Below are 14831 nucleotides of genomic sequence, written 5' to 3' on the forward strand. Positions count from 1 at the left end.
TTAACTTCCCCCACAAAACTGACTGCTTTGAAATTTGCATTTGCTGTGATGTCTAATTATTCATACAGCTTTCTATGACTGCTGCTCTCATCTTAATTGGTCCTCTATAAAAAAAAAAAAACCAACCCTTCAACTACATTTCCCAGCAGCCTTGTGTTTCCTGGTCCATCAGGTTTTATCATCCCCTAGCCAACTCCTAGAAACTTTTTATTTCCTGGTCCACCTGGCTTTATCCTCCCCTAGTCGCTTCAGCAAGTGAGAACCCCCTGGTTCATCACAATGGCATTTTTTCCGCATATAAACCTTTGGAAATTCACTTTTAAATGTTTAATAATGCTTAATGTCAATGATTGTAATCCGTTTTGTACAACATTGTTGAAAAAGTGGAAACTAAGTTCTTAAATAACTAAATAGGCATCTGGATGGCTCAGAATAGCCTAACACTAAATCTTAAAAAGACAGAAGCCTTATAGATGAATCACCCTTCCATGTCAATGACTCCTACTCTATTGAATTTGGGCATGTCAATTTTGTCATTATATGTAGAAGCCTATAATTTAGGGGTGTTGTTCAATCAAAGTGTTACCTTGAAATGCCAAGTTAAGGTTGTTGCTCCCATACCACTTTTTTAAAATTAAAACCGGTGCATCAACTGATACTATTATTATCATTCTAAGACTTTAGGATATTAACTATTGTAATGTGGTCTATTTTGGGTGTCTCTTCTTCTGATTAGATTTTTACAATTGATTCAAAATACAGCTGCTCGCTTGATTACAGGGTTGGCATGTGGGACAATATTCCTCCTGTTCTTAAGATTTGCGCTAACTACCTGTTTTATGCCATACAAAATTTAAGATGCCAGTTTCGGTTTATAGGGCAATTCATAGATCTGGTCCTGATTATCTAAATGATTTATCTCAGAAATATGTCCCTACTCACAAACTGCTTTTAACTGATAAATCCTTTCTTTGTGTTCCCTCATTAAGGCATTTCCATTTAATGGAGACTTGGGTTCGCATCTTTTCGACTGCAGGCCTTATTATGTGAAACAAGAGTTAGACTATTTGTACTATAGAGAAAAAGTTAAAACATTTTTCTTCCAGCAAACCTTTTGTCCCAGAGTAGTCACCTGTAGTCGAGCTGATCCTTCACTTTATGCAGCCCAGACTTCTGTGAGCAGTTTCACTTCTCCAAAAAGAGTATCAGATGCAGTATTCCTTGTGTTCAGGTGTGGGGAACTGGCTTGATTAGAAAGTAGTCCCTCCAGGGAAAGTTCCCTTCTTAGCAGTCCTCCAGAGGATCAGCTCAGAGGAGCAAAAAACCAACAAAACAACAACAACAAAAGAAAGGCTTGATTAGCGTATTTTCCCCCATTCAAGCATTCACTGGAGAACAACGGTTCTCCTTGCTTTCAAATGTCACAGTCCTGTTCTAGTGTTGCTTTGTCTGCAGACCAGCAGCTCTGTTCCCAGTCTTGAGCCTGTTCCCGCTCCAATTTACCAATGTGTAATGAGGAAACAAAAACACACAAACAAAAACTTGAGCTTAATTTCACAGGAGTCCTAGGAAAACAGTTTCTGTGCCCAAGCACCTTTGGGGCCTCTTGGGTTGCAGCACAACTCATCCCTACTCCCCACTGTTGTGCTTTGTGGCAGCAGCCTTCCCTGTTCTCTTTAAAGGAAAAACAAAAAAAACCCAGAAACCTTGTTGCAGGCAAAACTAGTAACAGGTTGTCTTCCCCTATCTCTAGGTAGCCAGAAAGCTCTAGAGCAGCAGAAGAATAAAGATTCTTGGAGTTGAAGCCAGAGTGCTACACCATTAGTCCAGTTCCATTTCCACCTGGGTCTCTGAGCCTGGATAATCCACTTCTGTCCTCCTCTCCCCCGTCCATGAGACTTAGTAAAAGTTTAATCTCTCCAACACCTGGATGTGGCTGCCTCTTTATTTCCTTTCTCTACCCCCCCCCCCCCCCCCCCCCCCCCCGTGAATGACAGGCCCTGTATTCCAGTTCCCATTGGTCCTTAAATGGCTCTAAGACGCTGGGAAATGTAGTTTCAATCCTGTCTTTTCTGGCCCTTAGCTGTCTGGCATGCCTGGCAGTGGCCCCCCCTTCCCCTCCCCCTTCCCCTCACCTTTCTCCCAAGCCTCTGCGCATGGAGTGTACATCTTTAGCCAGCTGGGTCACATTTTTGTGATTTTGTTCAGACCTTTTCTTCTGTGTCCCCTGCGGGATGCAGGGCACAGTTATTTGTCTCATATTTCGGTGGGAGAGTGGGCTGGTGCCCCTCTCCCGGGCATTTTTCTGTACGGTCTGAAATAGGCCCTTAGCTGTCTGGGTCTGCATCTAGCTCTACCTGAGGTAATCTAGTCCAGGTTTTCCCTGCTGGGCAAGCAGTGTGACTCGTAACAGTTTGGAAAGATGAGATGGATCATTATTGATTTTGTGTGGTTTGACCTGTATTGCTGAAGTTTATACTGTCTGGAGTTATATAAATGTGTTTGTTTTCATGTGTTTATTGTTCTATGTGTTGTTTGTTCATTTTATGCTATAACCCACCAACAACAAGTATTTTCAGACTAGTTGGGTAGAAAAGTTTTCAAATAACTAAATAAATACCCAAGGAAATGGCCTGCCATAATATTGCCCATCTGATGTGCAGGTAAACTTAAACATATATAACCTGTAATTGTGTGTGTTACTTGCAGTGAGCAGGGGTGTTACTGGGGACAGGGTTGGGATAGGTGTTTGCATTTTTGTCCATACTTTTTCATGTTTGAAAGTATACTTGCAAATTTTCCTTAAAAAAATCTGTGCACAAATTAGCTGTTGTAATTGTGTGCGAATAGTTTTGGTGGGATATTTTTCAAAGGGAAACTATGCACATACATTCCCTTTGAAAACTGACCTTTCCTTCCTTGATTTTTCCAGTGGTGTCTCCTTTGATTTTCACGCACGTAAATCCTTTCAAATATATACAGGCTATTACAAAATTATCCCCTAAATAGGCTTCTATATATGAGAAGCAAACCAGCAGCTTTAAGGGCTCTCTTAAGTGGAACAGAAAATGTCTATTATTGATCATCTCAAAGGAGCTGATGTACTATGCTGAGAATGTGCTATTTGCCATTTTAACATGAGTAATCGCAATTGTGAAATTTTCCATGAGCTATTTACTGTTTTCAACACATATAATTTTGTGTTTGTAATACTTCTGATAAAACCTATGCTAAATATCTAATGAGCTGAAAAATCATGCGAATCAGCCTATTAGCAATTCAGCAATAGCAAATTTACATGCAACACATTTGGCAAAAGCAAAAACTGTTGCAAAACTTTACTGTTATGAACCCTCCTGTAGCGGGGCTACAGGAGGTGCCTTACCTCTTCCTGGAGGCCGCTCCAAGCCAGGGTCTCGCCTGCAAACTGTCCAGGATTTGCTCCAGGGCCTGGGAGGCCTCGATGTCCGTGGGGCCTGCCTGAGGCTGCTTGTGCTTGCATGGACTTCCTGGTTTGAGCCACGCCCTTCCCTAGGGGCCGGCCTGCAGCACTTCTCCGTAGTTATAGGGCCAGCTAGGTGTGGGCCTGCCAAACTCCTCTCAGGGAGTCGCCGGTCTGCAGCCCTATAAAAGGACTTCAGCTTCAGTCTGTCTTTGCCTTGCATCATCGTGACTTCCCTCTGGAGGTTTCCGTTCTTTGTGGAGATCCTCGTCTCGTCTGCTTTTATACTACGTCTTGATGTCTTGCCTGAGGTCCCTGACCATGTCCTGATGTTCCGCCATGATCTTCCTCGTCCTGATGTGTCTACCTGCTATGATGTTCGTCCCTGCGTCTTCGTCTGGTGCTCCTGAGCCTTTCGTTCCCGCAGAACCGTGGCTCCCGGATGGTGTATGCCCGAGATTGGTGTCAAGTTCCTTGTCATGCTTGTGTTGCCGTCGCATCAACCCAGTCTTGTCCGAGATGCCCCCGCATCCATCATAATCCTGTCTACGTGTCAAGGCCTCCGTTTGCCCTTAACCTCAGGCCAGGCCTGCTGCTCCATGCTGCTCGCAGCAGGTCCGAAAGGGCTTGGAATGGTCGGAGGACCATTCAACTTCCAACATCCTTGGATGTTGGCCTTAGGAGTTTGCAGGCCTGGCAGAGGGTCAGCCCGTCAGCCATGCGGAGCCACCGTCAACCCTCGGCTCGGCCCTGAAGGTCTGGGCCCGGGCTGAGGCCCAAGGGCACACTAAAACACCCCTACGTAACATTTACACCTCAGAGGGGTGTATTTAAGTTTCTTCATCATAAAGTCTAGGATTTTGCATGCACTTCATTGTAAATGTTTGGGCAGTGAAGAAATTTTAATATTAATTAAATGAGCTGATAACATCAACATTTTTTGCATGTTAGTGGCTCATTTTTGCAGAAAACTCTTCAGCTTAATATATCGGTCTCAAACATTTGCTACAAATGTCTAGGACAAAGTCATGACACCTCCAACTATGACATCTGTGTAAAGATATCACCCAGCAGATCAGACTAGAAGGAGAGCCTTCAAGCTTTCCTTGCCAATGAGCTGAAGTCCAGCTCTTTGAAGCTGCCATCAAAGGCCCGACCCAAGGACCATGGAGCTGCACTTACCACTGGTAGCCAGGCCTCAATCTCTTTGGCTCTGAGGATAGGTCCGACAGCCAAGAGAAATCTCATTCCTCTGAGACTTGGACTCAACTGGAGCAAGAGAAATTAGAGAAGCCAAAGAGTTGGCATTAACTCTTAAATGGAGGCTTTAATTCTTTAATTTATTTATTTTATATCTCACTTCCATCACAAAACAAGTTCATGGAGTGAGTTACAACATGTACATATTATAAAACACATCTCAGGAATAATATATCACATCACCTTAAATCATAAAATATATCAATGCATTTTTAATTATAATACTGTATCTTTTTGTTGCATGACTGAGAGCCAGGAGGTTCTGCACCATCCAAAGTAGATGTGTCACACCACATCTACCTAGTTTCCAGAGGTCTAATGTAGTACCTTCGACACTGACTTTCAGTGAGCAATTGAGGACATTCACTCTCTATGACACTGACACTGGTATTGTCATTTGCACTCTTTGAGGTGGACTTGCACAAGAAAATTGCCAAAGTGTTTGTTCAACACACCAAACACATCAAGGTCCCAACTTCAACTTCTCTTGGTGCATTAAGCAGTCCTTCTCTCACAGCCTCTTCCTTCAGCACCAAGCATGTCACACTGATGAAGGTTTGGTGTCTTGAGCCTGTCTCAGTGCCCTCCATACTGAACTGAAGTTGAATAGATTCAGTGTGGGAAGCCTCTTCTACTAAACTCTGCATGGTTCCAAAACCTAAAGAGCTGAGTTGTAGGCCTTAGAGGTCCTTAGCTCCAGGATTGGTGTGTTCCCAGATATCCTTTCAGCCTTTCAGACAACCTTGTCTCAGATACTTGTAGCAAATTGAGTCAGAGTTTGAAGAGTGTTAGGGCCCTGGATACTTGTCAGAGGAGTACTGTTTTGAAGAAGAATATTCAACGATAACCAGTCAGGGCCCTCTCTGCCCTAGACCAGGAAAAGGTCTCTACCTAATGACCTTTCCTTCCTTGATTTTTCCAGTGTTGACTTCTTTGATTTGCAAGTTGAAGGTGAGCCCAATGCATGTTTTCTCAGCCTTCTCAAATACCAAACTGCCCTTAAAGAGTTGATGGCAATGCCTGTGCCCCCTCTCTTCAAGAATGTACGAAATAGGACATAGGAGACCCTATAACACTGTATTTTTGGCTGGTAAGAAGGTAGACATAAAGTATCATGTCCAGGCAACTGAGAGATTCAGTAAACCTCAGTTACTGTACCATATTGTGATGGTTGAATCTTTCCTAAAAAGAGACAAGAAGGCTATAACTTTTGCCTTAGTTCTCCTGCCCCTCCCCCCTCTCCACCCACCAGATATGGACCTCTTTGGGAAGACTGAGGACCTCTTTGGAAAGAAGTATTATCACAACTCTGTTCTCCAGTTTTACATCTACATGGTGTAATACTTGCATACAAACCTAGAATGGGCCCAAGAATTCACTGAGTTTCTCCAACAGAAACAGGCATAATTCTTTCATTGATGGATGTCGGTGAAATATAAATCTTAAAATTCAATTAAATTAATTTCTCACCTTTTTGACAACCAGGCTAAGCAAAGTAGATTACAACAATATTTAAATACATAAAAAAGATACATAACAATAATACATTTATAACCTATAAAATACAAATAAATAAGATTCTCTGTTAAACATAAAATAACAGCCTAGTTTCAGATACTTTCCCAACTCATAAAACTTAGAACTTAGAAGAACAAGGATGTTTTCAATAATTTCCTAAACCTCAAATACACTGTGGTATGTCTAAGTTCTGTTGATTTTGCGTAACTTGGGTTCTCTAACATATATGTCTGGATCCTCTTCTTCTACTGTGGGGCCACTTGGCTCTGTAGTTAGCTGGTCCCATAGAGTCCTAAAGTCCAGGAAATTCTGCCCAGTGACAACGGGATATGGGAGCTATGGGAGCATTGCCACTTCAAGGCTGGCTTGTCCAGTCACAGTCTTCCATGAAACTTGACTGGTGGCATATTGCTATTAGTCCCTATGGATTAATTTGTGTTCTCATAACTAGTTCCCTCTGAATGAGGGTCTTTATAATTCCAGAGTCTATCAGGGCTTGAGTGGTGGACCCATTCAACTCAACTGGGACTACAAAAGTACCAGCTCCAGGATGGGGAGTGTCCACAAAATTTCTAAAATATGAGGTTATTAGGTTGAAGTCCATAGCTTCTTCTTTAGACTGAAATGGCCTTCCTTGTCACAACTGAAGGACAACGATGATTCTGGTTCCCATGGCCAATATAGAGTGCCAGGTCCTCTCCATGCAGTTTTGTTCTCTCTAACTTTAAAATGGGTGGAGTCCACAGATTTGATTTGCTTCAAAGATCTAGCCACCTCATGGGGACTGTCCATAATCGGGGACCTTCTTTTTATCCATCCTTTTGGCTACTCTCCCCTTTTGCATATTGAGCCTCCTTTTCCTAGTAACTGAATTCTATTTGAAGTCTTATTCTTGGTTCTCCTCCAAGACTACCGAAGCTATCTTCAACATCTAGAAAGTTTTCACTGAGACCAATGGCTTCCTGTAGGCTGCTGGGCCCTTGCTTGGTGACTCAGATTCTCATTCTAGAAGTAAAATACTCAGGTATTGTACTTGATCTACCATCTTTAATATTTCCCAACTGGTTCATGTATCCTGCTTCAGTCACCGGATGGCCATATTTAAAAGCTGTCAGGCTATTGCTCAGGGGTCTCTCATTTTCCTCATACCACTTTTCTCTAAATTTCCTTCGGTATGCCTTCCTTGTTAAACCCAATCTGTCTTCAATTGTGGCTTTAACTTGTGCATAGTCCAATGCCTGGGACCTGTCTATTTATGTATCTATTTATTTCCATATATCACACCACAAATCAGAGGACCTAAAGTCATTATCCACACTTAATTATCATTTATTGACAAAATATTTCTTGTAAATACATTCCATTTGACTGTTCTTATATTACCTACTAGGACCCTTACCAAAACACTCTAAAATCACACTCATGCTTTACCCTAAAATACCTTCATTCATACCACACATCACATTCATTCCCCACTCATTCTATACATAAAATATATAAAGTGCTAGAAATTCCTTTGCATCTAATACAATTACAATACTACATACATCATTTTTTTAATACTTATTTGACAAACGAATCCCCCATATACTTTTAAACATATGATGTGAATTGCTCTTATATTACTGTAAATTGGTCTAGTCCTGCTATAAATTGATCTTGTCCAACGAGAGCCTCGTTTCGCCCTGACACTTAGGGCTTCTTCAGGGACGTAGTTTCTTTTAAAATCTAGCATACATGTTCATACTCAATGGGTCCATTACATGGTATTGTGTCATTTCATATATCATAAACTTTCACAATCACTCTCTTTATTTCTCACTCTATTCACAAATCAGCTTGACTGTAGTCCTCGGGTCTCTCCAATATAGAACTGCTTTGGAAGCAGTTCTATATTGGAGAGACCCGAGGACTACAGTCAAGCTGATTTGTGAATAGAGTGAGAAATAAAGAGAGTGATTTATTTTTTGTAATAATTTTTCCCCCTTGTGCGAGAAGCATTTTTTTCTGTGGATTGGGTTGGTTTGGGACTTTAGAAAAGGAGTTTGGAAAAAATGGAGAAGAGGAAGGCACTGAAGGCAATAAAAAACCAGGACCAACATAATTAGAAAACAAAACGCCCAGACAGCAAAGGTAGAAAACATTTTGGGGCGGATTTTCAGAGCCCTGCTCGCCTAAATCCGCCCAAAACCGGGCGGATTTAGGCAAGCAGGGCCCTGCGTGCCAGTGAGCCTATTTTACATAGGCCTACCGGCGCGCGCAGAGCCCCGGGACTCGCGTAAGTCCCGGGGTTCTCCGAGGGGGGCGTGTCGGGGGCGTGTCGGGGGGGGGGGGGGGGGCCCGGTCGTCGCGGCGTTTAGGGGGCGTGTCGGCAGCGTTTTGGGGGCGGGTACGGGGGCGTGTCCGCGCCCTCCGTACCCGCCCCCAGGTCGCGTCCCGGCGCGCAACAGGCCCACTGGCGCGCGGGGATTTACTTCTCCCTCCGGGAGGCGTAAATCCCCGGAGAAAGGTAAGGGGGGGGTGTAGACAGGGCCGGGCGGGTGGGTTAGATAGAGGAAGGGAGGGGAAGGTGAGGGGAGGGCGTTAGAGGATTCCCTCCAAGGCCGCTCCGATTTCGGAGCAGCCTTGGAGGGAACGGGGGTAGGCTGCGCAGCTTGGCGCGCGCCGGCTATACAGAATTCATAGCCTCGCGCGCGCCGATCCAGGATTTTAGTGGATACGCGCGGCTCCGCGCGTATCTACTAAAATCCAGCGTACTTTTGCTGGCGCCTGATGCGCCAGCAAAAGTACGCCTATTCGCGTTTTTTGAAAATCTACCCCTTTTAGTTTAGTGACTGGATTATGTCAGCTTTGGGTCAGTGCGTCTCTGATATCTTTGCATTTTGCACAGTACAGGAAGAAATGCATTTCTGTTTCTTTGTCTCCAGTGTTTCCCTGCATGAAGAGTCAGGCTTCTTGAGGTTTCCAGTTCAGTTTTTGTCTGCATATTTCTGTTTCTAATGTGTGGTCTCTAATTCTGTGATGAGGGCCTCGCAGTGTTTTGCATATGTGACCGAGGTGATGGATTCTGCTATCCTGCTTTTTCTGTGTAGGGGATCTGTAGGAGTCCGGCTTGTTCTGTTTTCCCAATTAAAGGTCTATTGGTGTCTAGGGCCCTGTATAATATTTGTAGTTTTCATAGGTTGGGTGGTTGCTGTTTGAGTCCTGGGAGTCAAAGTTGCTTTTTATGACAAGTTTGCTATACATAAATTTAGAGTATGTTTTTTGCAGGGTTTTGTATTATTTCCAAAGTGTTTGGTATAGTGGAGAGTTTGTGTTGCTATGACTGAGGTATATTATATACATTGTACTTCACCTGTGAAGATATAATTGCATATTTCAGCTGTGGTACATGCTTTATAGATCAATTTTTTAAAAGTTTTAAAAAATTCATAATTAGGTGGTATATCTAAATTCCATATTAATATAAATTAATGTATTTTTTAGGTAAAAATTGTGAAATAAAGTTGTAGATGGGACAGAGGTATCTTTTTCTTTTTAATTTAGGGTGGGGATAAGAAAACAGTTGGCTATGTCCTTGAGTAAGTCCAGCCTGCCCCATCTCAGTGTGAAGGCTGTGTGTGTAGATGATGCCTGTGACTCCACTTCCTCTTACACTTGCTTGCACACCACCACTGTGCAAACCTCTAGTTTCTCAGTTTTATTTGTTTATCATGTTATATACTATATACATTGTGTACAGGGCAAGAGTGTACTTTTACACTAGGCCATAGCACCAAATTGCCTGGCTACAGCCCTGAATCAACCTCCAAGTTTTCCAGCCCTGGTCAGGAATGCTAATAGAAATAGAAAGCTCATTTTGTTTCTTTATCCAAAACTAAAAAACATAGGGTAATTTTCAAAGTGCTTTACATTTGGAAATAGGCCCTTAGAAAATAGCCCTTCCTGTATGTGAGTAAAAGCATGCGTTCAGGGCCTTTGTACGTATACTTTTACCCACAATAAAGGGACACATTCTTAGGGATAGAGCTGGGGAGGGCTGGCACTCATGCCCGAACTATGTGCACAAATTACAAGATGTAAATGCATGTGGGTAATTTTTCTGGCAGTTTTCAAAGGGGAGGTGCATGAGTACTTTCCCTTTGAAAATCAGTGCAAAGTCCATGACTAAAAGCTATCTGCAGACTTTGCATCAATGCAGGCAGTTTTAAAATTACCCCCAAATTTCTAATAGGATAAAACTGGTTTCCTCATCCTTACTACAGAGTAGTGAAGAGTTTACAGTGTTAGTTCAGTGAGGTTTTTTCTCTGACTTGTTGGTCTCCATTTTGGTTCCAGTTGCCCAGAAGATAGTGGCCCTGAAAAAGCAGCAGCAGCTCCTGGCTTCCTGCAAGTCCTTGCCCAGTTCTCCGAGTCACTCTGCTGGCTCCATGTCTGTAGCTGGAATCATCACCGGGCAGGTAACCAGTATGTTATCCCTTGCAACTGCACAGGGCGTTGATTCATAGAGCCCCCAATTGCCATAAAAAATAGTTTCCCTTAATGGGCTGGAAGGAGGGTGCAAGTTACTTTCTCAAGGCTCTTTTACTGTTCCTATGCAGGCAAGCAATGGAGGCCACACCAGCGATTATTCATCATCCCTTCCCAACACACCGAACATTGGTCACAGGGAACTACGGAGTGAAGTATCCATTGGGCTCACCACACCCAGCTCTCTCCACAGAGGCGCCAAGCGCCGGACCAGTCTCTTCACTGTAAGTCTGCATTTCTCCATTAACAATTCCAAACAACAGATTCCAATGTGAAAAAAGTTTTAGTTAATTTAATTAAAAGATAGTTGGGGATACAAATAGCTCCAAAACTTAGGTGCGTTACAATAAATAGGTTCCATATTAAGTGCATATTAGTTGACACACAACAAGAAAAAACTATCTTATGCATATAATCATATTTTATGCTTACTAAACATGCCTTCTGCTCATATTTTCAGGTTAGCTTGCTTTTTTAAACTGTCAGTGCATTAGCATACCCAGAACTTAATTTGTAGACAAAAAGGAAGTGGAACTGTGGAGTGAGGACATGGACGGGGGTGGGGGTGGGGGAAGGAAGGGGAAGTGGGAGGAGCGTGGCCAGGGCTGGATGTGACCTTTGTGAGGGGGAGGAACCAGGTGTGAGCTCTCTCCTTAACGCTCACAGTCACACACATACTGAATATGCGAAAACACACAGTACCAGCAGAAGCAGTGGGGATAACAGGCTTTCACCTCATGTCTCTTCACCCTTGGCCATTCTCCCTCTTGGCCTCCTCAACTGTACCAGCAAACTGCACAAAAATCAAGACCATGTGGCTGCTCACGTCTCAGGGTGAGCAGCTCCAACACACTCTGCTCTGCTTCTCTAGGGCCTGGGGGGAGAGGGGTGGGCAGAAGCGATCTGTTCCACCACCGGATCTTCTCATTTTCTTCAGGGGAGCCAGAACTGATTTCCACCACCGGCTCTACTCTGCCTCCTTCAGTACCAGAAAAAAAGGTGGCAGAAGGCCATTCTGGGTTGTTTTGCCAGACATTAAGCTCTGTGTAAGGGACACAAAAAGAGGTTAAATTAGCACAGGTTTGAAACTTGTGAGCTGTGGTGTCAGTCATCAAGACCAGGGTTGCAGCCTTAACGACTGGCACCGCTGATCATAAGTTTCAAACTTATGCTAATTCAACCTCTTTTGTACTTGTTGTTTGCTCTCCAGTGTCTGCCTCAGTATCGCCCCCTTCTCCTCTTGTTCCCTATAGAACAAGAGGGAAGGGGCCAGTTTAGAGAACAGAGTGGCTGTTCTTTACTCTTTCTGCTCCAGGCTCACCCCCTCTCTTCCTCTTTCCTGCAGGCTGCTTGAAGGGGAGGGGCTGAGGAAAAACACCCCTGCTGCTCTGCTTCTAAAGTCCGAAAAGAAGTCCTGGAACCATTTCAGGCTGTTCCCCCCACAAATTAAGCCCTGAGCATACCATCAGCTTACTATATCAGGAGTTAAATTTTTTTTAGAGCGTATGTTAAGCTGTTCTGAATTTCAGTGCACAGTTTTGACACATAGCTTATTACAGTGCTCCCTTAGAAGGAGAACAGCCATATCTCAAGCTGGAAACAGTGTGTGCAGTGCTGAAAGTAAACTACTTATGTTTTCTGCACAGAAAACATATTTTTGTGCATACAGATAGAGGTAGATTTTAAAAGGTTGCGCATCACCGAGTGGTTTTTACCACTTCCTATCTTTCTTAAGGTAGACGTTGCATCTCACCTTACTCAGGATATACTCTGCCCATTTTTCCCAACACCTCTCTCTCACCAGAGCGAGAGGGTTTTTTCCACTTCTTGGACAGTAATAGTGCACTTGCATTCTATCTAGATAGCACTACATTCCATAGGAATTCCACCTAACTCTTTCCTTCTGTGGCAAGAGTCAAGCTGCGAGTTCCAGTGGGCAAACAGACCTATTCCTGCTAATTGACGGTCTGTATCTCTTTCCTACCAACAAGCAGGCATTTCACTACAACACTGTGTGTAACCACACTCTGTTGCGTCCGTCCCAGCCTTAATAGCTTCCCCTTGGCTGCTGCTGCTTGTACATATTTATCAGGCTGCAACCTGGAGTTCTCTCCATACCTTCGCAGCCCATTATTGCTTAGATACGACTAACCGGCATGCTCCATGTTTGGCCAGTACGTCTACTCTTATTCTTTTCGGTTTAACTATCCAACATCTTTCCACCAACCCATTAAGGGTTTCAGGATGCCCTCCGTTCCAAATTCCACCCCCGTCATTGCGCCTTTCGCGCGTCTTGGGTGCATTTGGTGCACTCTCGGGCATCCTCAGCTCGGTACTCACCCATATGTGAGGATTACCATTCTGCTTGTCATGTGAGAAAGCAAGTGTTGCTTACCTGTAACAGGTGTTCTCACAGGACAGCAGGATGTTAGTCCTCACGAACCCCACCCGCCACCCCGCGGAGTTGGGTCTGTATACGTTTTTACTTTTATTTTAGTTTCACTTGCGCTTTTAGCTATAAGAGGAGACTGAGGGAGATACCTGTGGCTCACAGGGATAATTGCAGGCTGAGCATGCTCAGTGTGCCAGTGTCAGTCAAACCTTTGTAGAAACTTCGACAGAAATGTTTTCTGTACAGGGCTCCATCCTGTGATGTCACCCATATGTCCTGCTGTCCTGTGAGAACACCTGTTATAGGTAAGCAACACTTGCTTTCTCCGATTAGTTTTAAATGTGCCACATGCTAAATTCATGGAGTGCCCCCTAGTCTTTCTATTATCCGAAAGAGTAACTAACTGATTCACATTAACTCATTCTAGACCTCTCATGATTTTAAACACCTCTATCATATCCCCCCTCACCCGTCTCTTCTCCAAGCTTAAAAGTCCTAACCTCTTTAGTCTTTCCTCATAGGAGAGCTTTTCCATTCCCTTTATCATTTTGGTAGCCCTTCTCTGTACCTTCTCCATCGCAATTATATCTTTTTTGAGATGCGGCGACCAGAATTGTGCACAGTATTCAAGGTGCGGTCTCACCATGGAGCGATATAGAGGCATTATGACATTTTCCGTTTTATTCACCATTCCCTTCCTAATAATTCCTAACATTCTGTTTGCTTTTTTGACTGCCGCAGCACACTGAACCGATGATTTCAATGTGTTATCCACTATGACGCCTAGATCTCTTTCTTGGGTGGGAGCTCCTAATATGGAACCTAACATTGTGTAACTATAGCATGGGTTATTTTTCCCTATATGCATCACCTTGCACTTATCCACATTAAATTTCATCTGCCATTTGGATGCCCAATCTTCCAATCTTGCAAGGTCCTCCTGTAATGTATCACAATCTGCTTGTGATTTAACTACTCTGAACAATTTAGTATCGTCTGCAAATTTGATTACCTCACTTGTCGTATTTCTTTCCAGATCATTTATTTATTTATTTAAGAGTTTTTATATACCAAGGCACGTTTGGAACATCACCTCGATTTACAATAGAACATAATGCAGCAACGAGCTTTACAAGAAACACGTGAGAGAACTAACAAAAGGCAACAGGCTTTACACTAAAACATTCATAAATTAACAGGAACTGCATAATAAAATTCATAAATTGACAGGAATTGCATAATGGAAATAAGTACAGAACAAAAATGAGTTAATGGAGGTGCTTTAATGGAAAGGGTAATAGGGTGAACTAACAGGGGAGGGTACTAGAAGAGAACTAATATTGAGGGGGGGATTACAAATTAAGTGCCAGAAAGTCCGAAATCTTGAGAGATTAACGGGTGGGGAGAGGTGCATGGAGATCAAGAGTATGCCTGTTTGAAAAGCCAGGTCTAGAGGTTTTGTTTGAATTTCCTGGGGCACGATTCCTGGCGGAGGCTTGGGGGCATCTTGTTCCAAAGGGCAGGTCCTGCTATGGAGAGTGAGCGTTCTCTAGTGGAGACAAGTTTAGTGAGTTTGGGCGATAGTGTATGTAGCTTTGCCTGATGCTGCATTCTGGTGGGTCTGTTAGGTTTGCAAAATCTGAGTTGCTCTGTGAACCAGTGCATGTTTTGGTTTTGTAGGGATTTATG

At 43.4% G+C, this 14831-nt stretch overlaps 1 protein-coding gene across 1 annotated transcript in view; it reads left to right on the forward strand.

Moving 5' to 3' along the window:
* Positions 1–14831, forward strand: part of AGAP2 (ArfGAP with GTPase domain, ankyrin repeat and PH domain 2) — a 394548-nt gene that overhangs the window by 279517 nt on the left and 100200 nt on the right. Inside the window, exons 7-8 of the mRNA XM_029594907.1 lie at positions 10559–10680; positions 10822–10974. Coding sequence (XP_029450767.1) covers positions 10559–10680; positions 10822–10974 — 275 coding nt within the window. The remainder of the gene's footprint in view (positions 1–10558; positions 10681–10821; positions 10975–14831) is intronic.

This window comes from Rhinatrema bivittatum, chromosome 3, assembly GCF_901001135.1.
Source record: "Rhinatrema bivittatum chromosome 3, aRhiBiv1.1, whole genome shotgun sequence".
NCBI classification, from domain to species: domain Eukaryota; kingdom Metazoa; phylum Chordata; class Amphibia; order Gymnophiona; family Rhinatrematidae; genus Rhinatrema; species Rhinatrema bivittatum.